Source organism: Plecotus auritus (assembly GCF_963455305.1).
Source record: "Plecotus auritus genome assembly, chromosome: 7".
In the NCBI taxonomy this organism is placed as follows: Eukaryota; Metazoa; Chordata; class Mammalia; order Chiroptera; family Vespertilionidae; genus Plecotus; species Plecotus auritus.
The window spans coordinates 8,482,711-8,502,122 of NC_137774.1; the positions used below are offsets into that span (position 1 = coordinate 8,482,711).

General features: G+C 43.0%; 1 protein-coding gene across 19 annotated transcripts; it reads left to right on the forward strand.

The window, feature by feature from the left end:
* Positions 1–421: 421 nt before the first annotated feature.
* LOC308254276 (uncharacterized protein) lies at positions 422–17,572 on the forward strand (the record flags this gene model as incomplete). 19 transcript variants are annotated; one of them, XM_080680223.1, is made up of 3 exons in its annotated part: positions 422–922; positions 4,669–4,730; positions 5,001–5,142. In XM_080680223.1, 3 exons carry the CDS (start codon positions 422–424, stop codon positions 5,140–5,142), a joined length of 705 nt encoding a protein of 234 aa, XP_080536349.1. The 19 variants fall into 19 exon arrangements, with proteins under 19 accessions (XP_080536349.1, XP_080536353.1, XP_080536341.1 ...); XM_080680227.1 differs by having other exon boundaries at positions 4,699–4,750; positions 5,018–5,142; XM_080680215.1 differs by having other exon boundaries at positions 422–489; positions 745–919; positions 4,666–5,142.
* Between the last annotated feature and the right edge of the window lie 1,840 nt (positions 17,573–19,412).

The window sequence follows — 19,412 nt, forward strand, 5'->3', positions numbered from 1 at the left end:
TCCCCCCTGGTCACCAAAAGGAATGTGGCTTATTATCACCCAAAGGGAGACATGCTGGGCTGTGCAACATGAGACACACATATATGGTCTATATGCATAAATCACGTGACAGCTTTCTTTAAGGAAGATGAATCAAGAAAGACACAGAAGAGATGATCCAGGAAGAGCTGAAGTGAGGAATCCTAAGCCATCAGGAAAAGGAAACAAGGTTTTCCATCCATCTTGAAAAGGTTAGCCAGGAAAACAAACCTGGCTCATTTCATAATCACTGTTAATTAGGACAACAGGACAAGGAAAGAGCACAGCTTCTGATGACAGCAGCCCTTAGCAGGGTATAAAAGGGGACCTGGGGCAAGCGGACTTCCAAACCTTCCAACACACCTTCCTAGAAACTCACTCAGAACCTCCACCCTCCGACACCATGGTCAACTCCTGCTGTGGATCCGTCTGCTCTGACCAGGGCTGTGGCCAAGGCTGCTGCCAGGAGACCTGCTGCCGCCCCACCTGCTGCCAGACCACCTGCTGCCGCCCCACCTGCTGCATCTCTAGCTGCTGCCGCCCCAGCTGCTGTGGCTCTAGCTGCTGCCGCCCCAGCTGCTGTGGCTCTAGCTGCTGCCGCCCCACCTGCTGCCGCCCCACCTGTTGCATCTCTAGCTGCTGCCGCCCCACCTGCTGCCAGACCACCTGCTGCCGTCCCAGTTGCTGTGGCTCCAGCTGCTGCAGGCCTACCTGTTGCATCTCTAGCTGCTGCCGCCCCACCTGCTGTGGCTCCACCTGCTGCCGCCCCTCCTGCTGTGGCTCCAGCTGCTGCCGCCCCTCCTGCTGTGTGTCCAGCTGCTGCCGCCCTTCCTGCTGCACAACCACCTGCTGCAAGACCACCTGCTGCCGCCCCACCTGCTGCCAGACCACCTGCTGCCGCCCGGTCTGCTCTAGCGGTTCCTGCTGCTGATCATCGTGACCTGTGCCCACTGGTTTTCGTCAGCCAGTCTTCTTGCTGTAGTCCAAATTGAACTGAGTCAGGAGAGTCCAATTGTCAAAACTCAGTTTCAACTGATTCTTTAACTGATTGTGGCCTCCAAATATAATGCCCCCATGCCCCCATATGTTACTCTCTCTCTCCCAAATGAATAGAAAGCTTCAATTTTCTCTGAAATTCTTCAATGACTATGTCATCCCAATTGATATATTTCTTCCTTACCACATTTTCTCATATGAAGATGTCCCCAAATCTTAAATAAATCTTAATTTCCCAAGCATACAAATACAAGAGCATTATGTCTCATTTTTCCTTCTTGAATCAGCATTCTTATCTGTCCACTCTTCTGTTGTTCTCCTCAGAAAGCAGACTATAGCAGGTGATTTTAGAATTTCTAACTTTAGTCCCACATCATCCTCACTCTATTATAGGAAGATGGTTTCCTACAGCAACCACCTGGAACTTCCTCAGTAGAGAAATTCGTGCAGATGAAGGAGCAAGCTCTGGGCAGGCCAAAAGTCAGAGTTAATGTCTCTGGGAACATTGTTCAACCACTGGACGGGAGTTTTTGGTCAATGCTGTAGCTTCTTTTTTCTCTAGTGGGGCATACTGTTGCAGTTTCCAGAGGTTCTCAGTGGGATTGCACCCTAGTTGTCTATAGGAGTCATCTTCTCATTAAATCATTTATATTGTGGGTCAAGCATCCAGATGCAGCTCAGCTGACCTCTCCATTTCATCCACTTTCACAACTCTGCAATCGAGGTGTTAGCTGGCCACTGGGGTCCCATCTAAAGTCTTGCCTGAGCAGGAATCCAGTTCCAAGTTCACTTATGTGGTTGGTGACAGGGTTCAGTTCCTTGAGGCCCATTAGAGTGAGAGCCTCAGTTCCCTCTGCTTGTCAGCAGGGACTGCCCTCAGTGCTTTGCTACATACTTCTCTCCCACACGGCCGCTTACTTCCTTCAGAGCCAGTAAAGGAGAGAAATCTGGATAGTCACCATCTTTTGTAACTTAGTCACTCGATGTTGATTAGAAGCAATTTTCTCACAAGGAGGGAAATATGTAAGACCATGAACACCAAGAGGTAGAAATCACTGGGACACCTAAGGGCCTACCACAGCTCTTACATAATATTGAGTGAGAGAATAAAAACACACAATACACAGATGAAGATTCCACTTATATAAAATTTTAAAACATGGAAAACTAAACTACAGTTATTAAGATGCATACCTAGGTGGTAAAACTGTAAAGCACATCAGTGAAAAGATTACTTTAAAAATCAGAACAGTAAGAATCAGGGGGAAGGAAAACGATGTGTTAAAGAGAAGACACATCCCGGGCCCTCTTGGTGACAGCAATGTCCTATTTCTTGACTTGGGTGTTGGGATAGATAGATGCTTGCTTCATAATTATTTATTACTAGAGGCCCAGTGCATGAAATCTGTGCATGGGAGGGGGGGGGGGTCCCTCAGCCTGGCCTGAACCTTCTCTAATCCTGGACCCCTCGGGACTGCTGGCTCCTAACCACTCACCTGCCTGCCATCCTGATCCCCCTAACTGCTCTCCCCTGCCTGCCTGATCCCCCTAACTGCTCTCCCCTGCCTGCCTGATCCCCCTAACTGCCTCTGCCTCAGCCCCGCCACCATGCTTTGTCTGGAAGGACATCTGGAAGGTCTTCCGGAAGATGTTCAGTCTAATTAGCATATTACCCTTTTATTAGTATAGATATTACACATGTATGTCTTATACACTTTTCAGTATACAGTAGTTTCCCCCCTTGAATCTGAGGTTTTGTTTTCTGTAGTTTTAGTTACCCACAGTCACCCATGGTCTGAAAATAGTAAGTGGAAAATTCCAAAAATAAATAATTCATAGTTTTAAGTTGCACGCCATTCTGAGTAGCAGGTGAAATCTTGTGCTATCCTGTTCCACCCCACCCAGGTTGTGAATCCACCCTTTGTCCAGTAAATCCATACTGTATATGCTACCCACCTGTCAGTCACTTAATAGCTGTTTCAATGGTCAGATCAACTCTCTTGGTGTTGCAATGCTTGTGTTCCTTATTTACTGCTGCTGGTCATCGTGACCTGTGCCCCAAAGCGTAAGAATAGTGATGCTGGTAATTCAAATATGCCAAAGAGAAGCCCTAAAGTTCTCCTTTTCAGAGAAAGTGCTTAATAAGAAAATATTTTTTAAAGCATATGCTGAGGCTGCTAATTTCTACAGTAAGAATGAATCTTCTGCCCTAGCCAGTTTCCTCAATGGATAGAGCACTGGCCTGCTGACTGAAGGGTCCCGGGTTCAATTCTGATAAAGGGCACCTTCCTATCTAGGGCACATGCCCAGGTTGTGGGCTCAATCCCCAGTAGCGGGCATACAGGAGGAAGCTGATCAATGATTCTCTCTCATCATTGATGTTTCTATCTCTCCCCACCCCTTCCTCTCTGAAATCCATAAAAATATACACTGAGTGGCCAGATTATTATGATCTCTGAACTCATAATAATCTGGCCACTCAGTGTATTTGTATCTCAAATGGGTACCAAAAGTATTCTAGACTTTTGCAGGAGATCAACCACCTATTTGCCCTGAGCTTTCTATCAGGCACTGCAAAGGGGAAAACTGACCAGGTGCACGATTTATAGTATCTTTGATATCAAATAAATGAGGTACTCAAGAGAAGTACACTGAGTGGCCAGATTATTATGCGTTCAGAGATCATAATAATCTGGCCACTCAGTGTATATACTGTATATATTTTTTAAAAGAATGGATCTTCTATCCACAAATTTTGATGAAGGAAAAATAAATTTGTATTAATTTGTTGAGAGACCACATTCACGTAACTTTTACTACAGTATAGTCTTATAACTGTTCTATTTTATTATTAGCTATGTTTGTTCATCTCTTACTCTGCCTAATATACATATAAATTAAACTTTAACAAAGAGACCAGCTGGAGAGAGATGCTGCAAACATATATGCCAGCAAAATAACAACGTAATAAACTGTGGGATGTTGTAGTCACCAGAGCCATGGAGATAAATTGTCTGCCATGGTTTAGGATACAGAACATGATCCAAAGTTTGAAACATCTAAGGAAACCCATTCCAGTGGCATAGAGGCCACCAACATCACACACGTACAGCGGTCCCCTTCCTCATTGCTCACAAATGACCCACAGGGGTCATTTTTCTCTTGTCCCATGCCCGATGCCACACTATGCTGATGGAATTTCCTCCACATTAGTCACTGGAAGAAATGCACAACCAGCAATATGTCTGCCCAGATCTCATCCTGAGGGGAGAGTAAGGAATGTAGTCCCACATGCTAAATGGAGGAGGAGAGTAGAACATACCCGCAGGTATGACTCAGAGGAAAAGCAAATCAGACAGAATTTAGCATATCTGGAAAGGAAAAGGTTGTTTCCAATAAGTTTAAACCATTAAACAGATAAACATTAATGTGTAATGTGATAATTACTCAAACATTAGGTAAACAAAAACAAGGAAAGATGTGGACAGCTCACACTGTTCAGACAGTATATAAGAGGCCTTGCCACAAGAAGACCCCCAAACTCAAGAACCTCACTCTCCTGGAAACCCACCAGAACCTACACCCTCTGACACCATGTCCTGTTGTGGCTCCGTCTGCTCTGACCAGGGCTGTGGCCAAGGCTGCTGCCAGACCACCTGCTGCCGCCCCAGCTGCTGTGTGTCCAGCTGCTGCCGCCCCAGCTGCTGTGGCTCCAGCTGCTGCCGTCCCTCCTGCTGTGGTTCCAGCTGCTGCCGCCCCAGCTGCTGCATTTCTAGTTGCTGTCGCCCCTCTTGCTGTGGCTCCAGCTGCTGTGGCTCCAGCTGCTGCCGCCCCAGCTGCTGCATTTCTAGTTGCTGCCGCCCCTCTTGCTGTGGCTCCAGCTGCTGTGGCTCCAGCTGCTGCCGCCCCAGCTGCTGCATTTCTAGTTGCTGCCGCCCCTCTTGCTGTGGCTCCAGCTGCTGTGGCTCCAGCTGCTGTGGCTCCAGCTGCTGCCGGCCCTGCTGCTGCCCCTGCTGCTGCCTCCGCCCAGTCTGTGGCCAGGTCTCCTGCCACACCAATTGCTATCGCCCCACCTGTGTCATCTCCACCTGCCCCCGCCCCATGTGCTGTGCCATCCCTGACTGCTGAATCTCTGCCTATAATCTGTCACACTATGGATGTCCTTACAAGTCACCTAAAGTCTGTTGAGCCAGCCAGTGACTGGGGAATGAACTCTTAGCTGCCAACTCTTCAGATTTGGCATTCAGAGTTGGTGTTCAATTCCAGGAAATGATAAATGAAAACACATTTGTCAAATGGTTTTAACCGAGGCCCAGATGCATCTATTTTTGAACCAACACTGTCTCATCCGAAGTATATACTGTATGTGATGATCTCATATAACATTGTCTCCATATGTTCTTAATAAACAGCCATTTTCCCTAATATCGAAATCTGCTGATTTGTTAACTTGATGTGTGTGTATGTGCATGTGTGTGTGTACATGTGTGTCTTTATGACTTCACACTAAGAAATGTTGCATGAAATGCAGGACAGTAAGTTTGGGAGCAGTTACTTATTTTGGAATCAAGATTCCACTGGGCATTCCTTGCATGACACAGGCAAAGCTATTTAATATCTTTAGGCCTCAGTTGTTTTTTTCTCTGTGAAATGGAGATAATGCATCATGCTCTTCAAAGGTTCAAAGACATAATCCATGTAATAAATACACTTAGCACAGAGGTGAGGAGCATGATGTAAGCTCTCAGTAAATATCATTTTTTATTGTTACTATTATTGAAACACTACCCTGGTTGAGAATACTACCTTAGTATCATGTTCTCTTTGACGGAACCACAAAGTTTGTATAATCGTTTCACTGTCCTCTAAAACTTGTCCCGTAAAAACTCCAGTGAGTTGAATATCATACAGACATCTAAATTTCACTGGACTATATTTCTACTTGCAGTATGTCCCATTATTGGTTGTGTTAATAAATTTGGGTGTTTTACTTAGCTGGAGTACTTCTTCCTCCCTCCCTCCGCCCCTTCCTCAATTTCTCTCTAAATAATAAACTTTATCTCAGAATACTAAGTGTACATTCTAAATACAGATTTCTGGAAATGTATTAAAGTCCATGGCAACTTCTCCATAAAAATTGTAAAACTTTTAAAAGTATGTTTTTATTGATATTTATTTATTTATTTATTTATTTATTTATTTATTTTAGAGAGAGAGCGAGCTAGAAAACATCAATTGAGAATCACTGATCAGCTGCCTCCTGCATGGCCCTACTGGGGATCGAGCCCACAACCCAGGCCCACAACCCTGACCAGAAATTGAATCTCAGTGACCTCTTGATTCAGGGGTTGATGCTCAACCACTGAGCCACACAGGCTGGGCTTTTAAAACTGTTTATTAATAGATGTTCAAGCCCAGATGAAGTGGCTCATTTGGTTGAGCTGCTGTCCCATGCACCAGAGGGTTGCCGTTCATTTCCCAGGCAGGGTACACCCCTGGGTTGCAGGTTTGATGCCCTGTTGGGGAGTGTATGGGGGGTAGTCTACTGATGTTTCTCTCTCACGCTCTTGCTCCCTCCGTTCCTTTTTCTAAGCATGTCCTAAAATTTTAGTATTTCAAACAGAAACTCCCTCACAGTTTTAGCCTCTCATGTCACTGAAGTTTCCTCTCTTCCTGACGGTTTTACTCTCCCGACTTAGGCTTCTGTCACCTTGCTTGGTCTGACATAAGAGCACATGTGCAGGATCGTTCTTTGAGACTCAGTTTTCTTATCACCAAAACTTAGGTGAGAGTGCTTCTCCTTAGCTGCGAAAACATCTCACAAAATATACAATAATATCATTTTTATCCTATATAATAAAGAGCTACTATCCTAATTACACTGAACAGCAGAACGACCATCCAGGCCTCTAGTACTAACATCAGGGTCTATAACTTTTGGTTCATAATCTGAAGTACATTAAAAAACATTTTAAATTCAAAATTTGTGTATATCAGAGTTTTATATATTAGCTGGGTTATATTTCCAAAAAAACAAATGCAACTAAGAGTTATTATTTCTGAAAAATTTTTTGAAAGTTCTAAGGTGTCAAGAAACAAACCATATAGAGGTTGATATAAAATGGGCTTCACCCCAACATAAGTTGAGTGTTAGGGTCTTAGTGAGAGGGTTAGCTTGACACGCAGGCAGACAGGGCATGGGTCCAGTGGGAAACAAAGGCAGGTGGAACATAGGCAGGGGCAGACATGGCAGTTTGAGCAAAGCCTAATCATGGAAACCAACCATGCAGAAACAATAAAACGTTTCTGGACTCCAAGCGGGAGACGTGTGAAACTAGGAAGGGTCTGCAACAATAAGTTGAACTGATGCATAGAAACAGGGAAAGTTCAGGTCCGTTGCTGGGCAAGAACATTTGAGGGAATCAATCAGGTGATGACACAGATAGATACAGAGCAGGCCTGTAGCCAATATATACTCCTAGACTACAAAGCTTCATGGGCAACCCATTATCGGACCCCTCCCCGTTCGGGAAGTCTGAATCTGCTTCTAATAAATTTTCCACACTTTTGCTTAAATCTTCTGGTCTGTGATTTAATTTGGCTTCAGGAGACATGACCCTGGGGAAAAAAACCTTGGCTCCCCACCCCAATTATCAGTATGACTATGTAATGAAGCCTCCAGAAAAACCCAGAAGAATGGTGTTCAGACAGCATCTGGTTGGTGGACATTTAGAGCACCATTTATCCTTTAAAATTTTTAATTGTTGGCTTTTAGGAGGCAGGTGTCATAAATTATACACATAGGTAGTTATAAAATATATAAATATATAGTTAAGGTATCTTTTATAACTTTTCTGAAAAACCCTCCTTATATCTCCATTTTCAATTTGACCCAATTCTCTTCTGATTCTTTCTTTAAAATAACTATTATACTCATTTTATCACCTGATGCTGTGAACACACCTCCCACTCTGCCCCACTTAAACCTTTTAAGCAACATCTCCCCCCAGAAATCCAAGTGTATTTTGACATTTCTAAAGGCAGATCAAAGATTAAAATAAATCATATATAATAAATATATTATATTACTTCTTGCCTAAAGGCTTTTAATAGATCTTCACCATTTCTTGTGGAATTCAAGGCTACCCACAACCCTTCCCACATTCTAGAAACTTCACCATATCTCTCACTATTTATTAAAATAGACCTTCCAGACATATCCCTCTCATCATCACGAGCCAGGGTTATGCCTACTCTCATTTGTATGTTCTCTTTTTAGTTCTTTTTCTGTCTATATATGTGAATAACATGTTCTCAACATCAGTGTGTCATTTTTTATGACCTAGACAAACTCTTCACTTACTAAAATAAATACTCCTTTATCAAAAATGTGTTCTATTTCAAGCTGGGGGATAAAAAGGTGAGTAAAATACTGCCCTAGTGGAGTTGACATTCTAGAGAGAGCTAGCTATATACATACATTTCTGGGAGAGAATGCTATAGAACCCACACATACACAAAGCACAATAGAAGGTCAATGGAGGAAGAACTTTGCTCTGCATCGGCCAAGAAAGACAATGGGGGAAAATGGCATTTGAACTTCCTGATAAAAGATAACTAGGAGAATGCTGAGCTCATGAGAGACTTTGCAGGAAGAGGGAATATCATGAGGGTAATTTGTTCTTTCCTTGAATTAGTTTTTTCCTGAATGCCTGTGGCACTGAAGAAGACCTCTTATTATGACTATAATCATATAGGCAATGATTACAAAACCATTTATGGATGCAATTTCTGTGTACATGTATGTATGATGATGAATATGGCATTTCTATCCCTCTTAATTCATCTAAGAAAATCTTAAATATAAGTGATACTACAAAAACTACTAGATTTTTTAGCTCAGAATGTTTAAAAGAGATTTTAAGAAAATGTCCATAAAGTATAACCATGACATATCTTGATATTTTGGGGGGGATAAAAAAATTTTGTCCCAATTACTCTACCTGACCTGAGAGGAGATTTATGAAGATCAAAAGTAATCAATCCCAGATGACTCTTTGCTATTTAAAAACACTGAGTCACTGCTAACTGTTTCAGAGTACATCAGGGTGATGAAAAATAACACAGCTTGGAATGCCCTAGTAATTTTATTAGCTCAATGGACACCCAGAAAACACAATGAATCATTAGTTTCCTTATTTCTCAAACTCAAAAAAAATGAGCTTACTTCCTTCTTTCCTATCAGCATTCCGTCTGATCGAAACACAAAATTTTCCACCAGAAAACCTAGCCCCATCAGAAGCGCTCCCAAAATTATGTCAAGGTGAGGAACAGACAAGAGATAGTGGCCCGCCTGTGTCACATGATACCCAGGAAGTGGAATCTTATGACACTGCAAACAAGGGAAAAACACAAAAGGTGATTCATGTGGGAACACAGGGAACTTGATAAAAGGAAATAACTGTGTTCTATATAATGAAAGCTTTTACTAGAAAAATGCAATGATATTATTTACTAAATGCATTCATAGTCATATAAACAAAAACAAGGAAATAGTATTTTCATAATCATAGAAGTCCCTCAGCTGGGTATAAAAGGGGACATGTGGTAAGAAGACATCCATAGTCAAGAACCACACTCTCCTGAACACCCACCCAGAACCTCCACCCTCTGACACCATGGTCAACTCTTGTTGTGGCTCCGTCTGCTCTGACCAGGGCTGTGGCCAAGGCTGCTGCCAGGAGACCTGCTGCCGCCCCAGCTGCTGTGGCTCCAGCTGCTGCCGCCCCTCCTGTTGCATCTCCAGCTGCTGCCGCCCCTCTTGCTGTGGTTCCAGCTGCTGCCGCCCCTCTTGCTGTAGTTCTAGCTGCTGTGGCTCCAGCTGCTGCCGCCCCTCCTGTTGCATCTCCAGCTGCTGCCGCCCCTCTTGCTGTGGCTCCAGCTGCTGTGGCTCCAGCTGCTGTGGCTCCAGCTGCTGCCGCCCCTCCTGTTGCATCTCCAGCTGCTGCCGCCCCTCTTGCTGTGGCTCCAGCTGCTGTGGCTCCAGCTGCTGTGGCTCCAGCTGCTGCCGGCCCTGCTGCTGCCCCTGCTGCTGCCTCCGCCCAGTCTGTGGCCAGGTCTCCTGCCACACCAATTGCTATCGCCCCACCTGTGTCATCTCCACCTGCCCCCGCCCCATGTGCTGTGCCATCCCTGACTGCTGAGCACCGTCCCTGAACCCACTCTTTCTCCTGCATCTTGCTCATCACAGAAGCAGATCCTGTGCACCTTAGAGATGCCTTAGGACTGCCCATTCCCTTCAACTCTGTGTCCATATCCTGACCTCAGGCCAAACCCTCTCTTTAGTTGACTTTTCTCTGATGTGGATCCAGAGGATGAAATTAGGTGGCATTTATAATAAGCAATTATTAGATTTATGCACATTCTGTATCTGATCTTTTGATTTCTGGGTTCCAGGTCATCCTGTCCAAAATATGGAAATTCCTGTAGGGCCTGTAGGGCCACTGATGTCACAGCGTCAGATCTGAAAACCTTAGAGGGCCTTATCTTGTATTTCCTTTAAGAGGGATGCTTCAGTATCTTATTGTTGCTTCTAAATAAAGCTCTCTTTCTTGCTTAGAAATACATTGTTCTTGTGTCTCTTACTTTGTGATGATTGTCCTCATTTCCAGGGAAATTATATCCAACACACAATTGAACCAGGTTTTGTAATTCTTGTTCTCACCTTCAGGAAAACCCTAACATGTATTAACATTAAAAGCAAACAAGTCCAGAAATAATAACAATACATAGATGACTCCAAAAGCATTAAAGAATAATAAAGATTTTTATTTAAAATGTGTGGGGTTATATCCCACAGCAAACCTTTCTTAAATATTTTTAAGAGCATATCTTTCCACTCCTCTCTTAGTTGCCTTCATTCTCCTTCCCTCTCTCTCTTTCCTTCTTCTTTCCCCTCCCCACACCCATCCTTTTACCCCTCTTTTTCTTGGAAAACTAGAGTCCTCCTCAAGGTTTATACATCTCTCATGTAACCAAATTTATTATATTCTCAGCTTCTCTAATTTCAGCTCCATCCATTAACAACAAAATAGTTCTCTTTTGGAAATAAATCAACCTTCCTGAGAAGTTGGGGAGTAGCAGAAAATGGAAAACACTCACATTTTAATATTTTCCCATCCGCTTGGCTTTTCCGGGATGTTTATTTGACGGTATGGCCTGGAGAACCATGGGGAATGTGGAGACTGACAAGAAACCACTTAATGGACTAGTTTGGTTCTTAGGTAAACCCGGAAGGCTCCCAAATTCCTATGAACACTATCCTAGGAAAAATAAGGTAAAAATAAATTTCTGAGGGACGCATGGTAGTGAAAGTAGGAGAAATATTTAGAAAGCTTTGTATGAAATGCATATTCTAGGAGTTGTAGGATTAATAAGTAATATCGTTTTTTGAATCATGAATATGCTTGACTTCCATAAATTTTACACATGAGTAATAAAGATAATGAAAAAATAATTTAACTTGTGTAGGGGCATTATTCTCCAACCCCACTCAAGGCACAGAACTCCTGATAGAGCAGAGATGGTAAATGATAATTGGTTGTACCTTCAGTTGGTTTAAGCATAAACATTTTTTGGTTGTTGTGTGTGAGAGGTGTTTGTGTGTGTGTGTGTGTGTGTGTGTGTGTGTGTGTGTGTGTGTGTGTGTGTTTGGGGGGGGGGCTATATCAGTACATTTTCCCCCAAAAAAGATGTAAAGAAGTGAAAAAATTGAAAAGGAAACAAACAAACAAAAAAGACATTTTTTGCAGATAATCTGTCTTCATGAAAAATCTAGGAGAATTTCACATGTATGAAATTGGTATGTGTATTAGTTATTTAGCATCGGTTAAAACTCAGCAGTTTAAAAGGACAAACATTTATTATCTCACACACTTCTGGAGGGTTAGAAATTCAGCAGTGGCATGTTGGGGTCTCTCATGAGCTTGCAGGCAAGTGTCTGGTCAGGGCTGCATTCATATGCACAGAGGAAAATCCATTTCCAAGCTCACTCACACGGCTCTTGGCAAGAGGATTCAGTTCTTCCCCATGTGGGCTGCTCACACAACATGGCTGCTGGCTTCCCCCAGAGTGAGAAGGATCTCAGAAAGCCAGAGCAATAGAAGGAAAACCCAAGATGGAAGCCACAATCTTCTTATAATAACCTAATCTTGAAAACGACTTCCTCTTCCTACTGCTCTATTCCATTTATTCATTCGAAGTGAGTCACTGTATCCAGCTCACACTGAAGGGGAGGGGATTACACAAGGACATGAGCACAGGAAAGCGGGGACTGCTGGAGGCCCTCTGAAAGGCTGCGAGAGGAGATTACAATCTAAAGTGGTTTTTAATGCCATGAGCCTGTAGGGGGTGTCCTGGGTCACAGGAAGTTAAGTGGCTGAAGAGAAGATGACTATGACCTGAGCTATAGGAAACACCAACGTTTGTAAATTGAAAAAGGAGTGACAGCAACCACAAGGAGCCAGAAAGGACTAGCCAGAGAAGTGAGAAGACAACTAGTAGCATGCAGGGTCCAAAAGACAGCAGCCACTTGAAAAGTTGAAGGACAGGACTCCACATCCAGCTATGACAAAGCAGCTAGTATCACACAAATCGCTCAATGAAACTAACTATGAGAATTGGAGAAAATTAAGAAACAATTGTTTTAAAGCATTGGAAACTGACCTATGTGGGCAGGATTGAGGGCCCAAGGTCTAAGTCAGTGAAATCATTTCCGGTGGAAGATAAATCGCCTTAAGCCTCTGAAGTGTTTCATGTTCAATATCTGGCATTCAATTTAAAAAATTACCAGATTTGCCAGAACATAAAGGACCGAATGACTAAAAACAGGGCAAAAGGCAAAGAAAAGATAATAGAAATAGATTCAAAGGTGATACTTATGTAGGTGTTAAAAACTACATTTAGAATAACTATGATTAATATGTTTGAGATAATAGATAAAAATAATAAATTTCATCAGAGAATTGGAATCTGTAAAAAAAAAAAAAGATAAACGAAAGTCCAGTGGAAATCCTAGAACTAAAAAAACTCAAAAACTGAAATTCGGAATTCAATAAATGATTAGACGAAATAGAAGATTATATTGAACAGGTCAGACAGAATAGAAGAGAGAAAAAGCAAAATGGAAGCAGAAAATGTCCACACTGAAGTACAGAGAGAAAAAAGGTAAACGGTACAGACAAGAACATTAGGCAGTGGAGTACAGGGGGAAGGTCTGAGATATGTGTAAGCCGGGGTCCCAGGAAGAGAGAACAGGGCAGAAGCTCTGAATGAAGACACAGCGATGGGCAACTTGACAAAACCGTTGAAACATTTCAAGCCACAGATTCAAGACCCTCTTTGAACCCTAATGGACGTATAGTCTCCTTCAGAATCTTCAAATCATCTAAATTCTTGGAAGTTACACTTCCTTTTCCTGCATTTACTGTGCTACTTATGGTGGGTTATTTTCTGTGTATTTCGTAACATCTCCCCTGTGGACATCACATGCAGTCTCTGCGTGGTCTCTTGGAGGTTTATCTGTTCTGTGGTTAACGCTTTTTCAAGTTGTACTTCTATGGGGGTTATTTCTGTGTGCTGTGATTTTTACTCGTGTTTCTGATGAGTCCAAGGACACTCGCTATTTCACAATAGTTCCTCTCCTTGAGGTTCCTCACTAAGCATATAGTGTAAAACAGAAAACTTGGTGACGTTTCTGTGGTTGAGACGTTCATGGGAGCCTTGATTACCACTTACAATCCCTTGTGGGCAGACTAAGTTTTTCTTGTCTCCATCTTACAAGGTAAGAATGCCAACTTTATTCTGAATCTGGCCTTGTGACAACCTGAGGAAGCATTTCTTGCATCCGCCTGGGTTTTTGACTACCAGCCTCCAATTATGACAGCCTGTAACTAGATACCGAACCTCCAAAGGCCACAGGACATCAGCTACTGTTTTCAGTTTGAGTTGCCTTTTTGTATCTGGAAAATGAGAACTTTTCCTCTCTTTCTTTAAGTTCAGCTTTGTACCTGAAATCTTCCAAGAGATCAACCAAAGGACTTGTATGCATGCATATAAGCCTAACCAGTGGTCACGGACAACAGCGGGGTGGGGGCATGCGTGGGGAGGGGTTTGGGATGGGAATGGGGAGATGAGGACAAATATGTGATACCTTAATCAATAAAGAAATTAATTTTAAAAATAGATTAATTAAAAAAATAAAAAATAAAAGTATTTTTCAAGCATTTCTATTCGCTTGTAGCTGCAAGTAGACCTGTCCATAGCAGCTTATTCAGCCACGCTGCCAGAAGTCCTATATGATCAGGGCCTCAAGAAGAAGAAAGTTTACTGCATTGGTTAGAAATATAAGAAAGGGATCTTTGAGTAGAGGCTCTTACAGAGTAAAATGTATCAAATACTTTCGTATTTCCCCCAAAAGACACAGAGTACTTATTTTTAATACACTAATACTGCAGAAAAAAAATATTTTCAATCCCAATCCCCTTTGATATTTTTTACTTTTTATTTTTGAACATTTTCAGATATACAGAACTGTGCCAAATAACTCCTTTATGCCATTAGCCTTTACCCTGATTCAACCTTTTGCCACATTTTGTTTCTCTCCAATAGAGAGATATGAGTAGGCAGGTAAGTAGATAGATAGATCATGATCTGCTTTAGAGACAGATAGATTTATATCCTAAGACTAAGAACATTTTTTTGCATAACCACAGTACAGTTAGCAAATTAAGTGTTGGTACATTACTATTATCTAACATATGTCTACCATGTAAATGACACTGTCAGTGTGTGCCGTTGATCCCGTGGTGAAGGTTATGCTCTCAAGTTTCTCTACAGTATGGTTAGTACGTCTTCCTTTGAAATGAATAAATAACCGAGGGAGAACTATTTTGAAAGTGTGCAAATAGCCTATTACCTGTCAAACTTTAACCCAACAGTTATAGCATCCACTGATAATATTTACTTGAATCAAGCTTTATTATGAGGGTTGTAAATGATGATTTGGTAACTCTGTTTTTATTCTTCTACATTTATTAGTTGATATTCTACTGTCATAGATAATTGTCTCATCTTCCTTTTAAAAATATTTTTATTTAATTAATCTCACTATGGAGTCATGGATTTTTATTTTATTTAACGAGTAAAATCCATTACTGCCATTATTCATGTTGGTGCTTACACTGCTCCATATTGAGTGAGAGTATCTTTTAATATTTAAAAACAACTGAGTCATTGGCAATGGTTTCCAAGTGAATGCAGGAAGTAGTACTTAGTACATATTTGGGGGCAGCCAGAGAGTCCACTATCTAATGAGCATCCTTGTCTCACAGATAGGTTGTCTTCCTCATTGCACACAGGTAACTCACAAAGGAGAGCCTTTTTCTTTCTATCCCCTACTGTAATTCTGCCTCTCTTTTAACATCAAAGAGATCTTGGCATAATGAGAATAATTGATCCAAACAGCATCATGGGATGATATACAGATCACAGGTGACTGAATCATGTGATGGCCCTTCTCGACCAACAAGAAAGTAGGAAAGACTATTCTGAGAAAGACCAGATTGGAAAATCTTTAACACATCAGAAAAGAGAAATCGTCTTTTTCTTCATCTTAAAAATCTTTAACCAGAAAAACACGATGCCCTAAATTTAGACTAATATTTATTTAGAAAAATAAACTAGAAAATGGTCCAGGACCTGGACACAGTACCTCAGCAGAGTATGAAAGAGGACATACAGCAGAGGGACTTCCAAATTCGCTCAGTTCACTCTCCTACAACATCACAACCTCCATCCTCTGACACCATGGTCAGCTCCTCTGACCAGGGCTGCTCTGACCAGGGCTGTGGCCAAGGCCGCTGCCAGACCACCTGTTACAGGACCACCTGCTGCCGCCCCAGCTGCTGTGTGTTCAGCTGCTGCCACCCCTCCTGCTGTCCCCCTGCTGCCGCCCCTGCTGCTGCCTCCACCCAGTCTGTGGCCAGGTCTCCTGCTGCACCACTTACTATTGCCCCACCTGCTTCATCTCCACCTGCTCCCCCTCCCCCGCTGAGCTGTGCCTCCTCTTGCTGTTGAGCCCCCTGCTCTGTAACCACTGTCTCCATTTACCTCTGTCCTTACAGATGTAGACCCTCCTTTTGTGTGGACCATTGGGGCACATGGAGTGGGGCTGATGTCGCTCAACTAAACTGGGCCTCATAATTCCAATGAGGCACCAGGTCCTGGGACTGCAGATGGATATGGCCTGGAGCTGCTAGCTATTGTCAAATCTTCCTGGGAAAAGTGGAAGCGTGCCTGTTTTTACATGGTCTCACTATCAGAGGATGTTGTCAAATTTTGGATTTTGACAATCTGCCATATTTTCAAACTGTTTTAAATCAAATAGATTCAATAAGAAAAAACAGATAGGAACTTTGTTTTGATCCTTCATACCTCACTGACAATCCAGGAAATCCAAAGGAATCACAGTATTCTTAATTGCACACAAATAACTGCCCCCCCCCCTTTCCAAGATGGGTCTTCCATCCGATTTTACTACCAGTACTTGGTATGACTTACTCTTGGACAGCAGAGATTTAGCGTCATAAATCCATTCTCAACATATTATTCTGGAGTCAAATAGAGAAATGAAAAATTAACCCTTGCGAAATCCAATGAAGCGGTGTCATGTAATGGGTCTACTTGAGAAAACACATGGGACAGAGAAACATGGGCGCTGATTCACCGGCCATTAACCAAACTGGACAGCTCATTAGACTACAGGAAAAGGAAATGGTGCTGTTCCCATAAATAGGGACATTTACCAGATAAACACAATTACCTAATTTACTAAAACTAACTGATTTTCGACTAGGATAAACAGCAACAAGAAGGGTCCTGCACTTGGTCACCGCAGCCGTCAGCAGGCTATAAAAGCAACAGAGGGCAAGGAGAGATCTCACTCAAGAACCTCACTCTCCTGGACACTCACCCAGAACCTCCACCCTCCAACACCATGTCCTGTTGTGGATCCGTCTGCTCTGACCAGGGCTGTGGCCAAGGCTGCTGCCAGGAGACCTGCTGCCGCCCCAGCTGCTGCATTTCTAGTTGCTGCCGCCCCAGCTGCTGCATTTCCAGCTGCTGCCGCCCCTCTTGCTGTGGCTCCAGCTGCTGCCGCCCCAGCTGCTGTAGTTCTAGCTGTTGTGGCTCCACCTGCTGCCGCCCCTCCTGTTGCATCTCTAGCTGCTGCCGCCCCTCTTGCTGTGGCTCCAGCTGCTGTGGCTCCAGCTGCTGCCGCCCCTCCTGTTGCATCTCCAGCTGCTGTCGCCCCTCTTGCTGTGGCTCCAGCTGCTGTGGCTCCAGCTGCTGTGGCTCCAGCTGCTGCCGGCCCTGCTGCTGCCCCTGCTGCTGCCTCCGCCCAGTCTGTGGCCAGGTCTCCTGCCACACCAATTGCTATCGCCCCACCTGTGTCATCTCCACCTGCCCCCGCCCCATGTGCTGTGCCATCCCTGACTGCTGAACTTCTGCTTTGAACACACCACTTCCTCCTTGCCTCCCTCCCCAGAGATGCAGACCCTGCTTTTCAAAAAATGTGTAACTGATCTCTTGGATCCCATAGCAAACCCCAGCCCTACTCATTCTCTGCTTACATCCCAACTTCTGTCCAAACTTCCTTCATTCATTCAGAACCTCCTAATAAATTAAGTTCTCCCAACATCTCTCCCTTTATCTCTAAGACATCCATGCTTCATGCTTAAGGAATTTGAAGATTGTCTCCATCACTTGTGGGGCCACAGATTCTAAATCCTCTGACATGGAAGTCCAATGATGCCTTTTTCTTGTACTCCTTTGCAAAGATTTTCTTATACCGAAATAAACCCCTTTGTTCTGGGCACTGAAAACTAAATGTGATTGTAGTCTCTTTTTTTTTTTAAAGGTTTTATATGTGGGTCCTAGGTAATTGTATTTTGCCTGCACCTGTTGGACAGACAGCAGAGACTATTCAACCTCCAACAGAGGTCAAATGTCATTGGTTGCCAGTTTTCTCTAGAGACCTTTTTAGTCTTAGGCAAACCAACTAATCATTTTCTGGTGTTTAGGGGAGAACATGCAACTGAAGTCATGGTGCACCCATGACGATAATGAGAAAGGTTTACAAAGATTGAACATAAAATGTGATCTTTTAAAACACCATCTTTCAGGGTTCTTTATTCACCAATAAAATGCAGCTAATAAATACATACATAAATAAATAGATGTGACTTTCCTCAAGTGTAATTATGATCCCTTTGGAATATTTCTCCCTCTTTTCTCCATTAATCAAAAGTTACATATTTTAAAAGGACCATTAGATGCTCCTATGCCATCAAAAGCCTTCGTTTACTCAACAGACATTGGTCACTAGTGTCCTCTGCCCCAGCCCTGTTTGGAACATGATGGGACAAAGTAAATGTCATAGCTCATATCATCAGGGCATCCGCATTGCAAATGGGGGAGAGACAGAAGCAAACAACTGATACAGAGAGTTAGGGGCACAGTGCAGGGAACAATCACATATGCATGGGGCAGATTTTCAGAGAGGGTATCATTGAGGAGGAGGCATTGTCAGCTGGATTTTTTGACAGATGAATTGGAGTCTGCGGAGCTGACAAGAAAGAAGAAACATTCCGGGAGGATGAGACAGCTTCGACAAAGGCTTGGAAGTGTTACTCTTGGTACCTTCCTCGGCTGCTCAGAGATTAAGACAAGCTTACTTTCTGTTTAATCTTAAAGAAGGTTTTTTTGTTTGTTTGTTTGTTTTTTTCCAATTGATCTCAGAGAGGGAGAGGGAGAGAGAAATAGAAACATTAGTGATGAGAGAGAATCATTGACCAGCTGCCTCCTGCATGCCCCCAACTGGGGATTGAGCTTGCAACCTGGGCATATACTCTGACCGGGAACCGTGACCTCTTGGTTCATAGGTTGACGCTCAACCACTGAGCCACGCCAGCTGGGCTTACACAAGTTTTTTTCCTCGTACTTTCTCTGTGTTTCTTTTGCCTATTCCACTAAGAGAGTAACATGATTACATAGTACTTTATATCAGCGGTCGCCAACCTTTCGGACCTGAGAGACCACCAGTGGTCTGTGGACCACCGGTTGCCGACTGCTGCTTTACCAGTATATGGTTGCATTAAAGATTAAAAACAAATATTAGATATTCAGCGTCCCTGGTACAGAGTGAATACTTCACAATGATAGATGTTAATATTTTCTCCACCTTTACTTACATACTGTATTTTTATTAAAATAAGTAACATTGTTTTAATTGATGCCAAACTCTGTTCCCCATACATGTCTTATTCTCTTTTTTTAAATAT